Source organism: Ictidomys tridecemlineatus, chromosome 5 (assembly GCF_052094955.1).
Source record: "Ictidomys tridecemlineatus isolate mIctTri1 chromosome 5, mIctTri1.hap1, whole genome shotgun sequence".
NCBI classification, from domain to species: Eukaryota; Metazoa; Chordata; class Mammalia; order Rodentia; family Sciuridae; genus Ictidomys; species Ictidomys tridecemlineatus.
Genome location: NC_135481.1, coordinates 65,750,098 through 65,772,643, shown reverse-complemented (window position 1 = coordinate 65,772,643; position 22,546 = coordinate 65,750,098). Strand labels below are relative to the sequence as shown.

The window sequence follows — 22,546 nt, the reverse complement described above, 5'->3', positions numbered from 1 at the left end:
TGCTGCTCCAAGATAATGACTGTTTCAGATACGCTAGCACCAGTTATTAGATATGGAAAATGACAAAACCCAAAACAGTGAGGCCTGGGAAAAGGAAGTGAAAAAGAAAGCCATACATTGAGAGCATTGGTCATTTCCCAAAATATTTTTTTTCCCCATTAAAAAAAGTGATAAAACAAACCCTGGGGCGATGTCCATCAAACCTAGAAAAGCAGTCTCTGGGAAGAGGCCAAAGCATTGATCTTTCCCTAAACAAATTCTTTCCAGATACCAACCACTGATCCCACACCCTCCATCTGGTCCAGTAAGATGAATCCCAGATACTGACCACTCACCCCCTCTCATTTTGCTCAGTAAAACAGACCCCAAATTCCTGAGTGCCCAAACTGACACAGTCATTAATTAAGTCACCTCAGTATAACCTATATAAGCCCAGTCCCCTCCTTTGTTTAGTGGCTCATTTTCCATCGGGAAAGTGGGTCCAACAGCATCACACCATTCTTTCCCACCCCATTGCTGCAAGAAACTTCACTCCTGAATAAAAGGTTGAGATGATCCGTGAAGTTTACATCCTGTCTGGTTCTTTTTTGCTAACACTAGTCTTCTCTGGCTGATATGGGGATTCTTCTAATAATCAATTTTGACTCAGGATTTCTGATTGGTCTGACTAACACTTTCCTAGAACTCATAGTGATCTAAGAATCTTCCCAGCCAATCCTTCTCTCTTTATTTTTTTCACAGGTATCAGAATGACATTGTAATCTGAATGTTTCTCCTGCCTGCTCCTGCTCCTTTATCCCAGGTTCTTCACAGGTCTTTTCCCCAGTAAATCCCTTGTATGTCAATCCCATTAGAGATGGAAGACTAGTAGTATTTTGGCTGTGTGATGCTTGAGCTCCCTATTAGGTATTGAAGAGCTGTCCATCATGGAGTTGAATATATTTGTTGGTAATTCCCAGAAGGGTTCAAATTGGAATGACAGGATATTGAAAGTTTTTAATGTCAGGATTAGGTTACTTGGAAGAATGTGTTGATATAAAGAAGAACAGAAGATCTGGGGCAAGACAAAGTCTGTAAGTCAATTAGGAGAGGACCAGCCGAGAAGTTTGAGAAGTGAGGAAGAAGTAAAACAAGCTGCCCATAGCATTTCAAGGAGTGTGTGGGTCAGTGAAATACTGCTGGGAGGCAACTAGGTAAATACAGAGAAGAAACTGTAAGGGGACAAATAGGTGAGGGTGATGGGAACATGAGGTTGAGAGAATAATGCTATAAAATGAGCCCACTAAAATGACTCCCCATGTTTTCTTTGCCAAAAAGCAATCTCCCCTCCCCCCACCAATTAGTTGCTAAAACCTCTGAGTCTCCAGACCCCAAATTCCTGGGGATCTACACTTTCCAACCTGAGCAATAAACCCCTGTACTGCTTCTTCCTGCCTTTAGGCACATATATGAAGAAGAAAGAAAAGGTGGGGATTCTGGAGGCCTATAAAAGAGCAAGACACACCCCTCTCTCAGACACCCAGCTGTGGGCCCTACTTCTCTCCAGAGAAGTCTATCTCTGTCTCTCTCTTAAATAAAACTTGCTTTCATACAAGAAATAAGATCAAGAATCAATAAATGGGACACTATCAAACTAAAAAGCTTCTTCCCAGCAAAGAAAACAATCAAGAATATGAAGACAGAGCCTATAGAATGGGAGAATATCTTTGCCACCTGCACTTCACAAAGAGCATTAATGTATTGGATATATAAAGAACTGAAAAAACTTAACACCAAAAAAACAAATAACCCACTCAGTGCCCAAAGGAACTGAACAGACACTTCACTGAAGAAGTATGATTGGTCAACAAATATATGAAAAAATGTTCAACATTTCTATCAACCAGATAAATGCAATTAAAACCACTCTGAGATTTTATCTTACTCCAGTCAGAATAGCAATTATCAAGAATACAACTAACCATAAATGTTGGTGAGGATGTTAGGAAAAAGGTACACTCATACATTGCTGGTAGGATTGCAAATTGGTACAACCACTCTGTAAAGCAGTATGGAGATTTCTTAGAAGACTTGGAATGGAACCACTATTGATCTAGTTATCCCACTCTTCAGCATATACCTCAAAGACTGAAAATTAGAATACTATAATGTTATGGCCACATTGATGTTTATAGCTGCTCAATTCACAAAGGCTAAGCTATGAAACCAATCTAGGTGACCTTCAATAGATGAATGGATAAAGAAAATGTGGTACATATATACACAATGGAATATAACTAAACCATAAAGAAGAAATTATGAAATTATGGCATTTTTTGTTCAATGGATGGAACTGGAGACTACCATGCTAAATGAAATAAGCCAATTCCATAAAACCAAAGGCCAAATGTCCTCTCTTTGACATGCAGATGCTGACTCACAGTGGTGCGAGGGGGAGAGAAGTGGAGGTTCATTGTATTGGACAGAGTGGAGTTGGGGGAAGGGAAGGGGTATGGGAATGGGAAAGACAGTAGAATGATTTGGGCATAGCTTTCTATGTTCATATGTGAATACACAACCAGTGTAACTTCACATCATGTACAACCATAAAAATGGGAAGTTGTACTTTATAAACATATGATGTCAAAATACTTTTTACTGTCATGTATAACTAAAAAAAATAAACAAAAATATATTTTTAAAAAAACTTGCTTTCTTCACTTGCCTCAGCATTTCTCAGTTATTTTATTTTCAACACTGGGGGAAGGAGGGCCCATTCCTGATATCCAAGACCAGTATCAAAACCATTGGCTTTGTCCATCCAAGGGAGATGTAGAAGAAATGTAGCCAGCCAGGGCAAGATGCTGAATGAGAAGTCATGGATGGGTCCAGATCAAAGGAGCATGGAGAAGTCCTCCAATGAGGTCAAGTTCCCAGTTGATGAAAGTGCTCATTGTAAGATATGGAAAATGACAAATCCCCAAATAATGTGGCCGGGGAAGAGGGAGTGAAGAAGAAGGCAACACATTGATAACATTGATTCTTTCCCAATACATCCTTTTCCAATGACAGGACAATCCCGGGGAAGAAAGCAAACTTCACCAGATGGCAAGATAATCCCTGGGAAGGAGATATGCATCAAGCCTAAAACAGCAATCTCTGGGAGGAAACCAAAGCAGTAATCTTTCCCCCCCAAAATTCTTTCCCAGTGACAGTACAATGGAACCCTGAATCGAAAGAGATAAGCACTAAATGATGACCCCAGACCCTCCATTATTCCCCAAAGAAAACCATTGCCCAGTAAAAACAGATTTCAAATTCTCACAAACTTGTTTCCTGAATGCCCAAACTGACACACTCTATCATGAATTAAGTCACCTTTCAGTGCAACCTATATAAGCACAGATTCCCCCTTTGGCCAGTAGCTTATTTCATCAGGAAAGTGGGTCCACCAGATGCAAAAGTCCAATGCTGAATAAACGCTTTGCTGATCCATAACTAAAAAAATAAATATTAAAAATTTTTCTCTCTCTCTCTCTTAAAAAAAAAAGGAGGAAATCCAGAGACTATCAAAAACAATCCAAACCTTGTGGCTCTGGAGCCCCCTCTCTTCAGAGAAGTCTATTTCTACAGTTTGCAATAATCCTCTGTGTCCTGTTCTTCAATTCTTTGCTGAACAGCAATGAGTCCGAGACCCCTAGACAGTAACACATACAGATCACTAGTGTTCTCTGGAAGGGCCATAACTGGAGTGGAGTGAGGTTAGGAGAGATGTTGAGATGAAAAGTGTAATGGAAACTATTTTCATTTGATCCATGGGGGCAGTGCACATTTTGGTTTGCATTTGTATTCACAAATGTTTGGTGAAAAAAAGTCTCATTTATTATGGTCCTACCTCTCTCCTACCATTTTGAAATTCTAATCAAGGATCATCATTCATCACACAATGTACTGATCTATGTTGCCTAGTTAATCACCGTCCATACCAAGATACAAGGAAATGTAACCAAGATCACTTTATGTTTTGAGTATAAACCTTGTTGCCAGACCTTAGGTGGCTTGATTTTTATTTATATATTTATTTTTAGTACTAGTCATGAAATCCAAGGGTGCTTAACCACTGAGCCACAACCCTGGCCCCTTTTACGTTGAGACAAGTTCTCCTTAAATTGCTTAGGGCCTTGCAAAGTTGCTGAGGCTGGCTTTGAACTTTTGATTCTCCTGCCTCAACCTCCCCAGCCACTGGGATTACAGGCATGCGCTATCACGCTGGGCTCAGGTGGCTTATTTTTTAAAACTGACATGTTTTTTTCTTCTTTCCCTTCTCCTTTTAACATAAGGGAAACAAGACTAACATTTTCCAGTCCCAGGCTAAGCTATTATGCCCTTCACTGGAAAAGTGTCATTGCCCCCAAGAACAAAGAAAACTCCAAACCTAAGAACTCAAGCTCCAGGACACCCAGTGGCTGTTCACTAATTATATCTACTGATAATATTTGGATCCCAGCCCTTAAATGTTGCTCTTCAAAGCCCTGTGCTCCCGCAGGCAGAGGGGATCTCAGCCTCTGGCACAGGAGTTCGCTGTGTTTCGCCAGCAAAACAAAAAACTTTTTTTCTTTTCGCCTCAAACCTTGTCCTCCTTTTTGGACTGGCAATGGGGACAAGGATCACGCTTTAGGTAACAGAAAGAGTATTCCATAATATTCCTTCTGCACCTCCTCATTGTATTATCCCTTAGAAAGGTAAATCAATATTTTGACTCCTATCAACATCTGTAACTTTATTACAAAAATTTTCAAAGAAACAAATAAAAACTATGAGGAACATTTAATTGGGAACTGCCTTAGTACAAACTTAACAGTCAGATTGACAACCATCTGGCGCCAGGGTTTTGGGGCCAGCGTTGTTCCGTAAAGCCCTGCCCCACAACGCCTCTAGGCCCATTTCGGGATTTTCCGGAGCCTGGTCGCGCCACACCGCGGAAGACAGGGGCGGAACGGTGGTGGGGAAGCACCGCCTTTCTGTCATGCGCACTACGGCCGGCGCGCTTCCCTCTCTCCCTCCTCCACCACCCACCAGGAGAACTGGTCATGCGCAGTGAGTATGCCCTGGGCTCGCGCGCTTCGCCGCGCCGCCGTGCGCAGGAGCGGAGCTGCCGGCCAGAGCGGAAGTGGGAACTGCTGCGGGGAGGCGGGGCTGCGGAGCTGTCCGAGGGGTGGGCGAGAGGCGGTCATGGCGCCCTCAGGGCGTCTCGTGGTTCCTCTGACAGTGTTGGTGCTGTTGCTTTGGGGGCTTCCGTGGATCCACGGGCGGCGGAGTGACGTGCGTGTCATCACCGACGAGAACTGGAGGGAGTTGCTGGAAGGAGAGTGGATGATAGAATTGTGAGTGTGGAGCGTTTGTCCCGCGACGCCGGCCGGGGTCCCTCGGATCCCGCACACCCGACCTCATTCCTTCTTCCTCAGGCAGGCCGCAGCTTTCCCCGGACTTCGCCTTCTAGTCGCCGAGTGGGCGCCCCAACTCCTCAGGATCCCCAGCTCCTCCCGGGAGCTGCCGCCGACTTGGTCGCACTCCTCCTGGTTTCCTACCTGGGAATATTAAGTTTCTTCTGCGCTCTTCTCCCGTGTTTCTTTTCTAGTGCTGTGGTGCGCCGAAGGACTTGTGCTGTATCGAGTTGTCTCTCAACTTTTCTTCCTGGCTTTGAGATTGGAATTCGGATGGGATGGGGTGGAGGTGGCCTCAGACTTGTTCCCGTATAATATTGTTTTAGAATGATCCTTTACAGATGGGCATTCAGACTTATTTTCGCTAAGCTTCGCAGAAGAGGATATTGAGCACAATCTCTGGCTTTTTGTTTATCCTCAAGAATTATCCATTTGTGTGTTGGAATTTGGGACTTTTGTTTCATATGCTAAGTTGAAATAAGGTTATTTTAAAATATTTGTGCCTTCCTTCACACATTCTCTTTCTGCAAGTCATTTTTTTCATTGTGCATTCGAAATGTAGAGAATCCTTGAATTGTTACTCCTAGACCTTTGTAAGTGATATTGCATTAAAAGATAAAATTACTACTGGGATTATTATAAACTCTTTTAAGAGCGCTAGCTTGTGGTAGTTTGAACGAATTCATGTGTCTTGTGTGGTGGTTCTACTTTCAAGTCCTTTCTGCTGCTGTAGGAAATAACTGTCTTTGTTTTAGATGCTAAATTTTTTGATGATGGTAATATGGTTTCAGTGGTATAACTAATTCTGGCCCAAAGCATCATTATTGTTTGAATATTGACTGTATACTGGACACTACTAAGCACTTTTAAATACATTATCATATTTAATTTCCTAATGATAGTTATTATTATTATTATTATTATACAGATGAGAAACAGATGCCTAAGTACCTTAATTATACAGATGAGAAACAGATGCCTAAGAACCTTAATTGGCCTGTCCAGATATTGCTATACTGGCTTTCTTTGGGCCTCCAAAAACATGCAGTAATTGTTAGAACACCTGCTTCTTTAACAAGGCTCAGATATTTTCCTGGATCATGGATGAAGCGTTAAGGAGACAAGTAGGGGTGGACATCTGGAAAGGACATTGGAGAAGACAGAGTCAGTAACTTTTGAATTGTAAAAAATAAGAACAAAAATAAGATAGGGAAAGTATTTAGTATGCATATAATCTGCAACATGGTTGAAGGAGTTATCAGGCACTGTTGAAGCTGTGGAGGAGAGGAAGTATAACCAATGGCAGCATTTGTTTTTTCCATCAGTAGCTTGTTTTAGATTTGGGCCTGTAAAATATTTAATGTTAAACAATATGTTAAGCAGTAGTGATTATGAGTTTATATGCAAAATACAGTCAAATATTACTTCAGGACATTTTTAATTCATTTGGTCTAACTAAATATAACATCAGAAGAGGTATTAAGGAGAAAATAATGAACAAATTCATTGATGATGAGCTAAATTCAAATTAGAGCATCTATTAGAAATTATAGGATAGTGTTTTCCTTCTTTATCCTTAGCTAAAGATCCTAAGGTTCAAGAAGTCTGTAAAAAAACACAGGATGCAACACATTGGAAAAAAGAAAGGATTGCTGGACAAGGTGTCACGCACCTGTCATCCTAGCCCCTCAAGAGACTGAAGCAAGAAGATCACAAGTTAGCCTCAGCAACCTAGTGAGACATTGTCTCAAAATAAGGAAAGGCTGGGGATGTGGCCCAGTGGTTGAGTGCCCCTAGGTTCAGTCCTTGGTACCAAAATAAATAAATAAATAAATAGGATTCAATAGTCTGCTTTTAATTACAAGTAAATTATTTTCATTTACTCTATTTCTGATCAGAAGTTGTTATGGAGACGTTTTCATTATAACTTACTGTTAAGGAGTTTGATATATATATATATATATATATATATATATATATAAAAAATACTAGTTTGTTTTATTCTACAGTGCCTATTTTGGGAATTTTTCCTAAAACAATCAAGAAAACATGAATACAGAAACTGTATTTTTGTTTTTAAACATGTATAGGCTTCATTTGTTCTGGTTCCATAAGCTGAGGCAAATTGCAATCTACAATAAAGTAGAAAAGAAAAATTCTAGGAAGAAATTAGGATCTGGGAAGATTATGAATGCCATTAAAATGCTATTATGGTTGGCCATAGAATTTGTAAAACCAGGGTCTTGGAAAACTGGTGGCCAAAAAATATTTGCTTAGTCTGCTTAGTATTTGGGGATTAGGTTTTGAAATAATATTTTTACATAAAAACACAGGTTGTCTAGCTCCTTTTAATATGAATAGCCTTTCTTCCTGGAATAGCTCTCTCTCTGACAATCCTGCTGCATAGTAGTAGTAGTTGCCTTAAGTTGGAACTTGTGTTTCCTCATTCACCATAGCCCAAAGTACTTTCTATTTTTCCAACACCTTGCATTTGACTCTGCACTATAAAATTGTTAAAATGGTAAACTTAAAAAAAAAAAAGTCTCTAGCTTTCTGGTGGCTATATTGTAGTAGAAAAATCCAAGGGTTTTTAAAGAGTTGTTATTCATGTGAAAAAGCCCTTGTGTCTTTAAAAATTTATTCTCAGGGTTGCTTTATTATGGATGGTTATGATCCTTAATTCATATTTTTTAGTATCCAGATTGTTAGGCCCACAGAGCTGTTTTCATATGCATAAAATTAACTACTTTGTTATTTTCAGTTTTTAGTATAAAATATTCTTCATGAATTTTATGTTTAAAGTATTTTTCATAATTTTTTTCAATCCAAAGATGAGTGATCATGAGAGCACTTAAATTTTTGTTTTTACACTATATTTTAGTTATGCACCGTGGTGTCCTGCTTGTCAAAATCTTCAACCAGAATGGGAAAGTTTTGCTGAATGGGGAGAAGATCTTGAGGTTAATGTTGCAAAAGTAGATGTCACAGAGCAGACAGGTACAGTAAGTCTGGTTGGTTTTGTTTTTTTTTGCCACTTGTGTTGAAATCTATTCTATTTTCCACATTGGATGCTCTTAACCTTTCATTACATTTTGAAAACAATGTTCTGCATCTAGTTAAATTAGTCCACAGCTAGTTAAAACCCACTTGACTTATCGTCTCTCTGTTGGGGGCTCAGCATGTAGTGATTGCAAAAAGCAGATTGACTGGTTGTGTGTACAACTCATTCCTTGTTTGTTGCTCTAAGGGATTTTTGAGATATCTTTCTCTCCCTATTCCTGCCCATATAATTTTCTCTTATCTTTTTTGTGTTCCATTCTACTAGCATGTAAGATTCCTTTGAGAAGTCTTAGAACACCGTGGTCCAAGTAGATATTGGCCAAGTCATCATTTGCAATTTACCAAGCTTCAAAATAAGGGCATGTTTCTTTCAAAGTCAAAGTCACATTCTTTGATTTGACTCTAAAATTGAATTTCAGATTTAATACATATGATTTGAGAATGTGGGCTGTTAGTTGCTTTAAGTTTATAATTTATATTAGGCATGATTTCCATATTCATAATAGTATTTAAATAATTTAGAGTCACCTTATACTTAGTGATTGTCCAATATAAAACCCGCTGTATGTTCTTTATCATTTGTAGGACTGAGTGGACGGTTTATCATAACTGCTCTTCCTACTATTTATCAGTAAGTATTTGAAGATTCTCAGTTATTGAGAAGGATGTATCATAGTGTAATCAGAATAGTAGGCCTCTCTCTTGGATCATTTTTAAAGAGCTGAGGTAATCTTATTCAGCAAGTATTTTAGCTCATTTTGCTTTTATCATACCCTAAGTTCCTTTAGACAGACAAATGATCCATGAAGCAGCCCTTGTTAGAGATTTGGAATTGTTTGGAACATGATGCTCATGTGAAATTTTGTGATCCTGTTCAGCATAGGAAATGATTGTGAGACCAGAGTGCTAGTAAATCCTTTGGGAAATAGGGTGAAAGGGAGAACTTGCTGTTTGCTGAAGCAGTTCTTGGAGAACACGGGGTTTAAATGAAATCTTGGAAGTAGAATTGTCAAGAGTGCAGGGTAAGCATTTCATTCCGTGGACGTTCTCATAAACAGGAGTGTGTTATTTTAAAAAAGTAGCTAAACTTTGGGGGAAAGTAGTGGGTGATGGGGTAGTGTTAAGTCAGAAGGAACAAGACAGTGTAGTCTGCAATATCAGGTCTTTTAGTTTGATTTTATTGATATTCTAATCTGGAGATGGGAAATCTCAAATCTACCTACTCTGTACCTTAATGTCGTCTAGGTGGTCGGCTAAATATTAAGAGGTACTTCTCATTTAAAATTTCGAAGACAAGGTGGCAATTCTGTTGGGTGTGGTGGTGCATGCTTATAATCCCCGTGACTCAGGAGACTAAGACAGAAGAATCAGCATTTTGCAAGACCCTATCCCGATATAAAAATAAAAAGGGTTAGAGATGTAGTAAGTAGTAGAGCACCCCTGGGTTCAATCCCCAGTTCTGCAAAAAGGAACAACAATAGAAAAACAAATGGGAAGTTCCTTGTGTATGTCTATATCTTGTTTTTCCTTGTCCATTTTTTTTAAACTTTTTTTTTTTAAAGTCAGCCATCCTTCCTTTGTATCTATTTAAATTTCTTTTCTTCTGCATCTCATAAGTACTTCTGTCCCTCCCTTTTCACTCATTTCTTTTCCTCACATACCCCTTAATTGGCTATAATCAATATTCCTATTTCTTTTTTACTTCTCAATACCCCTGAACTGGTCTGGAATTTCCTGCCCTTTTTCTCTTAGCCATGGCATTTACCTTGCCTTTTTTCTCTAATTTCTGCCTGTTGCAATCTTACCCATCCTTCAAAGAACAGTTTGCTTTCTATTAAAACTTTTGTGATTTTGAGTGGGAGCTTCCTTGTGGTCTTTTTATCTGGATGGATGAAGAATCTCTTAACCCTGTGGTAGGTAGTGGGGAACTATTGAGTTTTTGCACTTGAGGATGCATTAAGACTGGAGAACGTTTAGGACTATTTGACAGAATACCATACATACATTGGGAATGGGAAGGAGGATGTAGATGGAAGGACCAGTGCAAAATTGCCTTTAAGTAGAATCACTGAAGTTCCTGGGAGGAAAGCACTGTCCCAGATGCTCTCTGTAATTTAAAACAGGATGGCAGAAATGATGACCATGATGGAAAGTACCAGGGGAAACCAAAACAAACAAAACAAAAAAACAACTTTAAACTTACAGTTTAAAAATAGCTAATAATTTTTATGTTTTAGGCACTATTTTAGTAACTTTTTATATGGCAATTCCTTTAAAATAAAAATAATTTTCTAAGATTTTTCTGCTTACTGTGCTTCATAATAACTTTCATACTTGGAAGAGTAACAACAAAATCTTAAGGTTTATGATTGTATTTGGGCTGTGATATCATCAGTAATAATTTAATATGCGGCTTCTGCATTGCTAATGCTTTTGAATATTAGGATTGATTAAAATAAGGTGAGGAAATAGTGGAAACATACAAAATTTATTTCCTTTTGCTACTAATATTTAATCCTGATCTTTAGTTGTAAAGATGGTGAATTTAGGCGCTATCAGGGTCCAAGGACTAAGAAGGACTTCATCAACTTTATAAGCGAAAAAGAGTGGAAGAATATTGAACCTGTTTCATCGTGGTTTGGTCCAGGTTCTATTCTGTAAGTACAAGGGATTTTTCTCTTATTTACTTCAGAATTAATTGGAAGAGATAATTATATTTTATATAAATAAATATAAGTACATAGTTTGTTTCTTGGACTCTTAAGGCATATTTAGATTCATTATGTATTTGATATTTTTACTTAGATCTTGTAAATCAAACAAATAACTTGGTGCTTATTAAACTAGGTGGAGCTATTCTGCAAAATTAAGCTTAGTCCTTTTTAAGAAATATTTTTAGATGCTTAGATTGATATGTGTCATTAAAAACTTAATAGTGCCCCAAAGACTGGACAGTATAAATGGACGTGGTAATTTGAAAGACTCAAACATTTACCTGCATATTTTATCTTTAAATTTCTTGATGCACAGTGATTAATTACATTTGATTATTCTGCCCATCTGATTTGTATAAATAGTTGTTTGAACAATAACTAATAGTATGATTAATCCCTGAGCTTAAATTTAGTTGGGAGATAGTTAGGATTGGGAGTGGCAAGCATATTTCTTACTACATTTTTGGAGTACAAGGCCTCACTGGTCATTTGAGAGACTTGGGAATGGTAAGGTTTGTGTTCTCTTCTTATTCTGGTCTCCTCAACATACTTGCTCTTGGGAGATGAGGTATTGGATCACCAACCATCAGAGAAAAAATGCTTTGGGTTCTGGGAGTGGGGGAAAGGTCTACTCTAAGCAGTATTTTGAAATTGAAGTGTGTCTTTTCATTTTGTGCTTCCAAATTATTCTTTTTTGGTAGGGGGTGCTATTGAGGATTGAACTCAGGGGCATTCAGCCACACTGAGTCACATCCCCACCCCTATTCTGTATTTTATTTAGAGATAGTCTCACTGAGTTGCTTAGCACCATGCTTTTTGCTGAGGCTGGCTTTGAACTCAAGATCCTCCTGACAGCTTCCTGAGCTGCTGGAATTATAGGCGTGTACCATGACACCTGGCCAGATTATTCTTTAGTTGTCAGAACTTCTCACTGAACCACCATGTCCAGTGCAATTATGGAACCTAGTATTCCTGATATAGTTTAATTAGTGCAGACAACCGTGAGGTCACACAGAAATTTTAGCTCCTTGTTATTTGTGCTTGTCTTTTTTTCCACCCATATTGGGGATTAAACCCAGGGGCTGTCTGCCACTAAGCTAATCCCCAACTAATTTTGTTTTTATTTTGAGACTGGGTCTTGCTAAGTTGCTGAAGTTGGCCTCGAACTTGTGATCCTCCTGTCTTGGCCTCCCAAGTCTCTGGGGTTATAGGCCTGCACTGCTATACCTAGCTTCCCACTTGGCCTGTTAAACAGTGGAACTTAGTAACTGATTTTTGTTCTTTAAACTTCTTAAGTGAATCTTACCTTTTTCTAGTAGAAAAAGTAGTTGTTTGTAAGTTTCTGTTGAATCCTAAAGGTAGTAGGCTGTACCTTTATTATTTGGAGACTGCGTACAGGGGGCACTGCAAGTGTAAGGTTGACAGTTTCAATTGGCATTGAATTAAGCCATCCTTTCACTTGTGTGTGAAAAAGCCCTTGGCAACACCAACTTCTGCTTTTTGCTAGAGGGAATATTTTTGGAAACCCACAAACCCTTCTTTTTGAAGCATTTTTTTTTAAACTGCCCATCTAAACTACCTGCATTTAATTATGTAAAAATAGTTATTTTTACTTATGATGATTTATTTCTTACATAGTCATTTATGTATCATTGGAAGTTGTCAAACTGTGCTATTATAAATTTTAATTTTTGATATAATAAGAGAAGTAATTTTGTTTTGGAGGTGCTGGGGATAAAATCTGGGGTCTTGTACATGCTGGGCAAGTAGTCTGCCACTGTGTTACATCCCTGGAGAGGTGATTTTTAACTGGGAAAAATCATTTTATCAAGTGTTCCCAGTTGTTCTATGCTCATGTTTTGAAGTATTTTAAGGGTGAATAAGAATTGCCATTTCCATCTGATTTAATAGAGCTCAGAGTCAGTTGGTCAGTATTTTGAGAAACCATCAGATGAAAGTTAAAAGTGAATATTGAACTGGAAGCAATTGTGCACACCTGTAATCCCAGCTACTTGGGAGGCTAAGACAGGAGGATCACAAGTTTGGGACCAGCCTCAGCAGTTTAGTGAGACCCTGTCTCAAAAGAAAAAGGGATAGGGGATGTAGTGCAGCATTAGAGTGCTTATTACCTAGGGATATGCAAGGCCCTAGGTTTAATCCCTAATGCTGGGGGAAGAAAAAAGGAAAAGTAAAAGCCATCATCAAAACTGTAAAAAGAAAAAAAAAATTACCAAGTATTTTGTTTATGAGATGATTAGATGATGACAGCAGTTTAGAAACTTACTTTTTCTGAGCAAAAAACCTTATTACAGTCACAAAGAGAGTGAGTGATTACTTTACAGTAGCAGTAATATCTGTTGTTGGGAAATTATGGAGTAGAAATAGAAAATATAGACAATGTTGTATATCTTACTCAGTTTTCGAATCTCTTTTTTTAAATTTTAGGATGAGTAGTATGTCAGCACTCTTTCGGCTATCTATGTACATCAGGGTATGTATTAAAATATTTCTATTGTAAACTGTCATGTTTTTAAACAAACAATTTTTAGTTCATTTTTTTTTCTTTTGATTTCAGACTTGCCACAACTATTTTATTGAAGACCTTGGGTTACCAGTTTGGGGATCTTACACACTTTTTGCTTTAGCAACTCTGCTTTCAGGACTGTTATTAGGACTTGTGAGTACTTCATTTTTAGAGCACTAAAAAGAAAATATTTTAAAATGATACATTTGCATTAGTTGTATTATGTTATGATTCTGTTTATTTTTACAGTGTATGATATTTGTGGCAGATTGCCTTTGTCCTTCAAAACGGCGCAAACCACAGCCATACCCTTTAAGTAAGTATATTTTAACATTTTTTTTTGTTTGTTTGTTTTTTGCTGTGCAAATCCAGGGCCTAGCACATGCTAATAAACACTCTTTACCTCTGAGCTACATCCCCAGCCCTAAAATGTTTATATTTGTATTCACTATAATTCTATTTGTTCCTGTAAACACAATTACACACTTAATAGGTTCCTCGTCAGCTTTGGTTCCTAAGTTTGGTCCCTAAGTTCCTAAGTGGTCTCTATCAGTTGTGGTATAAATGAAGGGGGAGGAAATATGTACTTCATGTGAGAATGGTAGCCCAGTGTGATTTAGAACATTGTTATTTTCTTGACTCAGAGAGAATTTCAACATTGCATTTAGCTTGTAGCTATTTAATGACATTGATCTGATGTCAGTGTATTTGAATACTTCATGTTACTCATGGATCTATTTCAGTATACCTGAGTCCAAATTCAATTTTTAGTTGAGTATACTTCACTCTTAAAGTCATTCATTACGATAGTGACCATATTTGAAGATTTTTCTTTGTTTCAGCCAAATTTCATTCTTTTGGTAGAATATTGGAAAATGCAATTCCTGTAGCCGATTTGGATGGGCATTGACCCGAACTATATTGTAAAATGAACTTATATTATTCAAAGTATTTCTTGCTGCCTGTTGTAATACAAATACTTCTTAATCTTTTATTTTTGATCTTGGAAAATTTTGCTGGTGGTCGAAGCCCTCATACTTTCAGTTAGTAAAGAACTTGGACTTTGTTATCTATTGGCTTTTCAGCAACTTTGTAGTTGACTGTTCAGGTGATATGGTTCCCATTTTTTGGTTGAGGAAAATAAGGTTCAGAGAGATGAAGGATTTCCCCCAAAGTTACACAGAAATGACAGAGGTGAGTGCAGACTTAAATCAAACTTGTGACCATCATGGTATTGCCTGCATGTTGCTGCCTTTTTGACTAGGATTTATTGAGGTCAAAACTCCTGAAATGAAATCAGTGGGTATTTCATTTACAGTGATGTACCTATCCTTTGTACATAGTTGTATTGACAGTGAAAGGGGCAGTTATGGAAGAAATAATAATTTTATCTGCCAGGGACTACTGATCTGCAGGGGGAAATGTTAAGCACAGATTTAAAGATAAATTCATTGTCAGGTTTAAGGTTTTGGAAGTGAAATGAATAAATATGTTCATTCACCAATTCTATTATTAGTTTTATTGATTACTATTCTCTATTTTTATTCTGACAGCTGTTAGAAAATCTATAGGTAGATAGGGTGTGCAACTGACCTTAGATCCCATAAATGTACCAAAGTTCATGCTGAATCATATTACGTAGACTGAATCATTTTTGGGACAGTTGCCAGATTCTCATCTCCATCAAAGTCATCTGCTGACTACTCTGGTAGTCTGCATAGATTAATTTTTGTATCTGGGACCATAAATATTGGAGTCAGAGTTGTTTTATCAATTGGAGAAAACGTGAGGGCATGTACTCACCGGGAGACCTTGTTTAAAAAGATTGTTGGTCCCTGCCCTGGGTTTTGGAATCAAGTTCTGTGATGAAGCTGGGAATTTGTATTTCTGATAAATTCTAGGAGAAGTTAATGCTGCTGGTCTGAAGACTACTCTTTAAAAAATTCTGTCTTGCAGAAAATGGCTACCAATAGAAAGCTGTGTAGGTCCTTGCCCCATGAAAGAACTTATATTGTCATACAAACTCTTTAAAAAAAATAGTGACTCTGGTAGGCTCCCCTCTATGGAATAAACTGTGAGATATGTACTTGGTATACATTTAAGGAGGTAAGTGTTCTCAAGAGGACAGTATACTGAATAAGGGTAATTTTAAAAATTTTCTGAGATGAACCAAAGGAAATGGCAGAGATGATACTTTTAGGAAGTTACAAGGAAAATAAACTATTTAAGTTTTTTTTTCTACTAATGTCCATAGTAAAAAGTTATTAGAAAAACTTATGCCTTAAAATATATTTTAATCTGGAGAGATTGAAAAGTATAAAGTAATGGGTTTTCTAAATATCTTTTCAAATCATTTAAAAAGATAGGTCTGTGATACATTATCCTGATGATGCATAATAAGTGCTTAATCTTCACTGTGCATAGGCTTAGGTAATTTGTTTTCCTTTAGTGAGATAATTGATAAATATTAATCTAGACTTTAATGTGATGATGCCCCTTCTAGAGAATGCCACGTGATTTGAGTTGTTTTCCAGTGTAAGTGTTTTTGTCTAAGATTTTGAGTTGCTCAGGGGGGAAAAAAAAAGCCACTCAGTATACCAATTGGTCATGTAGCAAGAAAGTCCGAGGACAGAATTGACTGGATCCTTGGGACCCAGATGATGTTATTAAGATGCTGTGTGTTTCTTAGTAGTTCAATTCTCCATATCTTGTTCCAGTCTCAGCTTGGTTCTTTGTAGTAAGTAGCACAAGATGATCAAAAAAAAAGCCATCACTCACAATCATGGAGGAGGAAGGAAACCCACTTTCTTCCATACTCACCTAACTTTTAGAGAAATCCTGGTGCATTCCACTTGTGAAGAGCTTACTTGGAAGAGTTGCTGTAAACCATGGTTTCTCACTTTGAGCAGATGATTTTTAATTGTGATGGACTACCTTTTGTACATTGTTGGATGTTCAACAGTATCTCTGTAGTTGCTAATTTCCCTGCCTAGCTCCCCTCCCCAAGTGTGGCAACTAGAGATATCTCCATACATTGCAAATTGTTCCTTGAGGGACAATATCATTCTTGGTGGAAACATCTGTTATGAACTGTAGTACTTACTAGAACCATGTAAGATGTGATGTAACACAATGGTCTATTAACCCAGCATAGAAAAGGCAGATCAAATAATAGGTTGTTTATGATTAGGAATTTCTTGCTCAACTTATTAATCCTCCCCCTGGTTCTGGGTTGCCTAGGATTCTACTTATTTGCTCTACTTATTAATCCTCCCCCTGGTTCTGGGTTGCCTAGAATTCTCAGCAGTTTAGGATGAGTGAACATAGTAAAACTCAGGCCCAATTTCATCTTAGTAATGTGGTGTGCTCTGAGCTTAACTAGCAATTGGCTCTATAATAAATAGCAAGTGTGTATGTGTACATACTTAAATATTCATTAACTGTACACTTAAATGTGTATATTTTATTGTTTGTAATTATACCTTAATAAGATTATGAAGAGAAGGCACATTTGGAAGAAAAAGCACATTCTTGTCTACAAAATGTACAAGAATATGATTTTTTTTAAAAAAAAATATATATTTAGTTGTACACAATACCTTTATTTTATTTTATTTATTTTAATGTGGTGCTGAGGATCTAACCCAGCACCTTACACATCCTAGGTAAGCGCTCTACCACTGAGCCACAACCCCATAAAGAATATGATCTTTAACTGTAAACTTGTGATTGATTTCCCCCCCCCCCCACCGCGAACCAGAACAGGATAGTGTTGAAGTTTTAGTATGCTTATATACCAAAATATTAATAGTGAATTAATATAAGATCTATTTAATGCAGTATATTTTCTTAAAATTTCCACATTCACAGTATTAGTGCCTATTGATTACTTTCAGTTTAGTTTATAAATAGATGGGTAAGTAGAAAGAATTTGGCATGTAAAATGGATTTTTCTACTAGTGTTTATAGTCTTCACTGTTTTCCTAATAATTTATTCCTTTTGGAAATCCAAATGTAAGTAAATGCTAAAGCAGTCACAGGCATATGAATTATTGTATATTGATTTCTCTGGTCCTTGTCTTTAAGAAAAGTCATTACCAGAATTTTCTCAACCTTTGAAAAAAGTGGAGGAGGAACAAGAGGCTGATGAAGAAGATGTTTCAGAAGAGGAAGCTGAAAGTAAAGAAGGAACAAACAAAGACTTTTCACAGAATGCCATAAGACAACGCTCTGTGGGTCCATCATTGTCCACTGATAAATCCTAGTTAATTTTTGTGGATATCTTAATATCATGATTTTAACAAAAACTGAAGTTTGATCATTTGTTTTTATGTGAACTGTGACGTGCTTATGTATTATAGGGTTCAATCCAGATTGTTGGATTGAACAGTTTTCATTAAGAAAATAAAAGCAGGTATAAAAGTTTGTAATATGATTTAAGAACATTATGGTTGTTTAATTAATGTTTAATTTTAAAAAATCTGGTGCCAAGCAATAAGATTTGTACATGTTTGTTTAATAACAACCTGTTTGTCTGAATTGAAAAAATTACATTTTCCAAAGTTTGCATTATTGGGGTATTTAAGATTAGAGAAAAAGATTTCTCATTTGGTATGATTTTTCTCAGTTTCACTGTGTGAAAAAGAACAAACATATTTCCCATAAGTGGGAACTTTTTGCCCATTGTCTTGAGAAACACATATTTCAATGATAATTCTGTGGTCTTTTAGAGATATAGTTTAAAATTTCCTCATTTTAAAAATTATGCAACTAATAAAAAACTACCTTGCTTTAATTATACTTTTCTGCACATCATATACAGAATATGCTACTGATTGAGGGAGTTTTTATAAGTGTAGGTGTTCTCTTGATTCCTAATAAGGTCAATTGCTTTTTTTGTTGTTGTTCCTTTGGTCACTGTATGGTTTGTATTTTTTAATTTGCCATCTCAAATTGGATAATATGAACAGTATCACTGTTACATTTACTATTGGTAAATAGTACTTTTTTGTTTCAAATTGAAGTTTACTAAGAGAAAGCCATCAAACTGAACTATATTGATAATTTAAAATTTTAGTCATTCAGTCCAGATTTTACATTATTATTGTTGAGACTTGTCTTGAATATTTTGATTTTGTTCTTTTTCTCTTTTCTTTTTGTTATTAATGTAAAGGTGGACATTCCTGATTTTCATTTGAGATAGAAAAGCTTTGGTATTTTATACTTGGGAAGTGCAAAGCTTAATTTGATATAAAATAAAGTTTGCTTTCTACTCAGGAAAAAACATCTTCTCCTGTATATTTTCAGAGTATCTTTGTCCTATGTTCAGAAAATTAATTGATTTTGTAATTAGTTTCTGCTTGGTGTTTTAAAATTTTAACATTTTTAAAATGCTTTTTAAAAGATAAACTTCATATTCTGTTGTTCTTGACTGCTATTCTGTGGTGTTTCTCAGGTGGAAGTCAGCAAGAGGAATACATAGTTTTCACCTTACATCAAGTAGAGGGTTTATTAGAGGTTTGTATAACAAGAATAGGAACACCCATAAATACTCAGAATGAATAATTCAGCTATTTTGTAATAGATTATTTCTGTAAAATCGTCAGTTTTAAGGTTCTCTTTCTGTGTGAATTCATTAGACTTGCAGTATCTTTAGTATACAAGTTTTATTTAAAAGGCTTCTCTTCAAATATTAAATATTCTGCCATTGAATGGTCTGGATATGTAATTTGTGATGCCTTAGAAAAAATTTCTAAGCACAAAATAAATTTTTCTAAGCACTTCATTAAACCTGAAGACCAGTATGATTTCTAGTTGCACATTTGAAAGTATGCTTAATTTCTTTGTATTTAACAATGTTTAAGATGAATTGCTGTGCGTTGCTATATATGTACTTTATATGTGCAATCAAAGGCTGGATTCTTTTTCTGTTGTTTGACATGATTGAAGAAAATGATGCTTCTTAATCATTCTTTTTTTAGCATTCTCGTATCTGACATTGTCAGATTTTTTTTTTTAAGAGAGAATTTTAATATATATTTTTTTTAGTTCTCGGTGGACATAACATCTTTGTTTGTATGTGGTGCTGAGGATCGAACCCGGGCCACACGCATGCCAGGCAAGCATGCTACTGCTTGAGCCACATCCCCAGCCCACATTGTCAGATTTTTAACTAGAAAATGTGATGACAGAAAACTAAATGTAGGCAAACAGGTAGGGTCTTGATATTTCCATAAACAAATGATCTCAGTTGTTGAAGATTGTCACTGTAGAAATCTGAATGCTTTTCTGTTGATACTACAGGCTTCCAAAACCTATATGAAGTCATTGACAAGTGGTTCAGGAATGAGTAATGTGCAGTGCCAATGATATCCTGGCTCGCTCACTCCATAATCATTCAACTTTACCACTGAAGTATCGTATAATCTGGTCTCTAGAGAAAATGCATTATTCTTCCACATATTGCCTAGTCTTTATTGGTAAAACTAAAAAGAGAGTCTTAAAGAAGATTCCCAAGTGTATATCAGTATTATAATTTGGATAAGATGTGTTACCCTGACAGTCATGGTTAGATTCTGAATGATGTAACTTAAATGGTTAATTAATTCATTTGATGGATTAATGATTTGAAAGGACTACTGTGCTGGGTAGTAACTATGGGCAGGTGCCCTGTGGCTAGAGGAACTGAGTCACTGGGGGCAAGTCTTTGAGGATTGTGTTTTGTCCCCTGGCTCTTCCCTTGCTTTCTGCTTCTATGCCACCATGTCCTGAGATGCTTTCTTCTGTCATGGCATTTCACCTGACTTTATGCCTAGAGCAATGGATTTGGCCTTGATGGACTGAAAGCTCTGACCTGAAAATAAACTTTTTCTCCTCTATGTTATTATTGTCAGATATTTTACTCACACTACTAAAAAGAAATTGACTAACAATTAAATACTCATACCAACAAAGAGTACTTTTTGGAGCTTTGTTTTTCTTTATTAATTCTGCTAGCCCTAACAACTATCACATGTCTTTCGGGAGAACAGACTCACAGATATGGTAGAAATAGGTAGAATTTGAATCCCGTTCTGATTCCAAATCTTGACCTTTCCCTAAGAGCATGAGAACTCAGCAATCTATATTTCTCTCAAATCTATCATACTGTAGCAACAAATGCTATTCAGAAATACCATAATTATTCAGTATTTGTAGTTTTATGATGGTGGTTACCTGCATAAAGTTACTACAGTAAATGATGCTTTTGATAGTTTTTTTCTCAAGTTGTGACCTCAAGCTAATGCATAAAGGCATAGTTGACTTGAATATGATGAGATAAACATTTTTGAATTTGTAAAAATTCTAAAGTTAAAAATTTGTATTGAAAATTTTGCAGATTTAGATAAGTTGATATTACATATCAAGCACCTTTTTAAATTTGAAATAACAAAACTAGGGCTGGGTTGTGGCTCAAGTGGTAGCATGCTCGCCTGGCATGCGTGCAGCCCGGGTTCAATCCTCAGCACCATATACAAACAATGATGTTGTGTCTGCCGAAAAAAAACTAAAAAATAAATATTAAAAAAAATTCTCTCTCTCTCTTTCTCTCTCTCTCTCTCAAAAAAAAAAAAAAAGAGAAAGAAAGTAATAACAAAACTAGAGCAACAATGTAAGTTTGAAGTTTGGTAGTATGTAAGTGAAGTTATATACATGAATAAGTCTAATGTTCTATTTAAAAATAGTTTCATTCATTTACTGAAAATGGTAATAGTATTTTGGCCATTAATGAAATAAGCATATATCTCCTTTCTACCCAGTTAGCCATGACATTTCTTTCAAACCTATTTTCATAGTTACTACAACTCAAGCTTATTCTGTATTGGAAGTGAAAAAATGAGAAATGATGATGTAAGAAATGATGAAAGAAATTTGATTGATCTAAAACATAATCAAGTCATAATTTTAAATTCAATGAAAATATACCTCATTTTGAAGAATAACTTAAGCAAAGTCAGTTTTACTGTTGCTTTTGTGTGTTCTTTAAAACGTTCCTGACTTCAGTGTTTTTAATAAAACATTAAAATATTACTAGTAGGCAGGATGCTAGGAACTTGGATTTAATAGCTCAGGTACTTAGGAAGATTCAACTTATTGCCACCTGGGCATTCCTAAGAAACTTCCCTTAAACTTTGGATGTATTTCTTTTTCCCCTGAATGAAATTATTTATTTCTTGGAAATTTTATTTTTGTAGTACTGGGAATTAAACTCAGAGTGCTATACCACTGAGCTACATCACCAGCCCCTTTGCCTTATTTTGAAACATGGAATCTTGCTAAGCTTCCCAGCCTGGTCTTGAATCTTCTGCTTGTATTTATTCTCATACCATTAAATCACTGAACTAATGTCTCTTCCTTCCTTTCTTCCTTTCTTCCTTTCTTCCTTCCTTTCTTCCTTCTTTTCCTTCCTTCCTTTCCTTCCTTCCCTTCCTTCCCTCCCTTCCTTCCCTCCCTTCCTTCCTTCCCTCCCTCCCTTCCTTCCCTCCCTCCCTTCCCTCCCTCCCTCCCTTCCCTCCCTCCCTTCCCTCCCTCCCTCCCTCCCCTCCCTCCCCTCCCTCCCCTCCCTCCCCTCCCTCCCCTCCCTTCCTTCCCTCCCTTCCCTCCCTCCCTCCCTCCCTTCCTTCCTTCCTTCCTTCCTTTTTAATATTTATTTTTTCTAGTTCTCGGCGGACACAACATCTTTGTTGGTATGTGGTGCTGAGGATCGAACCCGTTCTGCACGCATGCCAGGCAAGCGCGCTACCTCTTGAGCCATATCCCCAGCCCCAGCTTTAGTTTCTATTATG

General features: G+C 36.8%; 1 protein-coding gene and 1 non-coding gene across 2 annotated transcripts; both read left to right on the top strand.

Moving 5' to 3' along the window:
* Positions 1-5,124: 5,124 nt before the first annotated feature.
* On the top strand, positions 5,125-20,599 carry Tmx1 (thioredoxin related transmembrane protein 1). Its single transcript, XM_005322855.5, has 8 exons — positions 5,125-5,363; positions 8,305-8,420; positions 9,069-9,114; positions 11,012-11,140; positions 13,643-13,688; positions 13,773-13,874; positions 13,971-14,037; positions 17,808-20,599. The coding sequence occupies exons 1-8, from the start codon at positions 5,212-5,214 to the stop codon at positions 17,984-17,986; spliced, it is 837 nt and encodes a 278-aa protein (XP_005322912.2). The 5' UTR covers positions 5,125-5,211; the 3' UTR covers positions 17,987-20,599.
* On the top strand, positions 8,550-8,687 carry LOC120887024 (small nucleolar RNA SNORA70). Its single transcript, XR_005730195.1, has one exon. It is a non-coding gene; the product is annotated as a small nucleolar RNA SNORA70 (small nucleolar RNA).
* Positions 20,600-22,546: the final 1,947 nt, after the last annotated feature.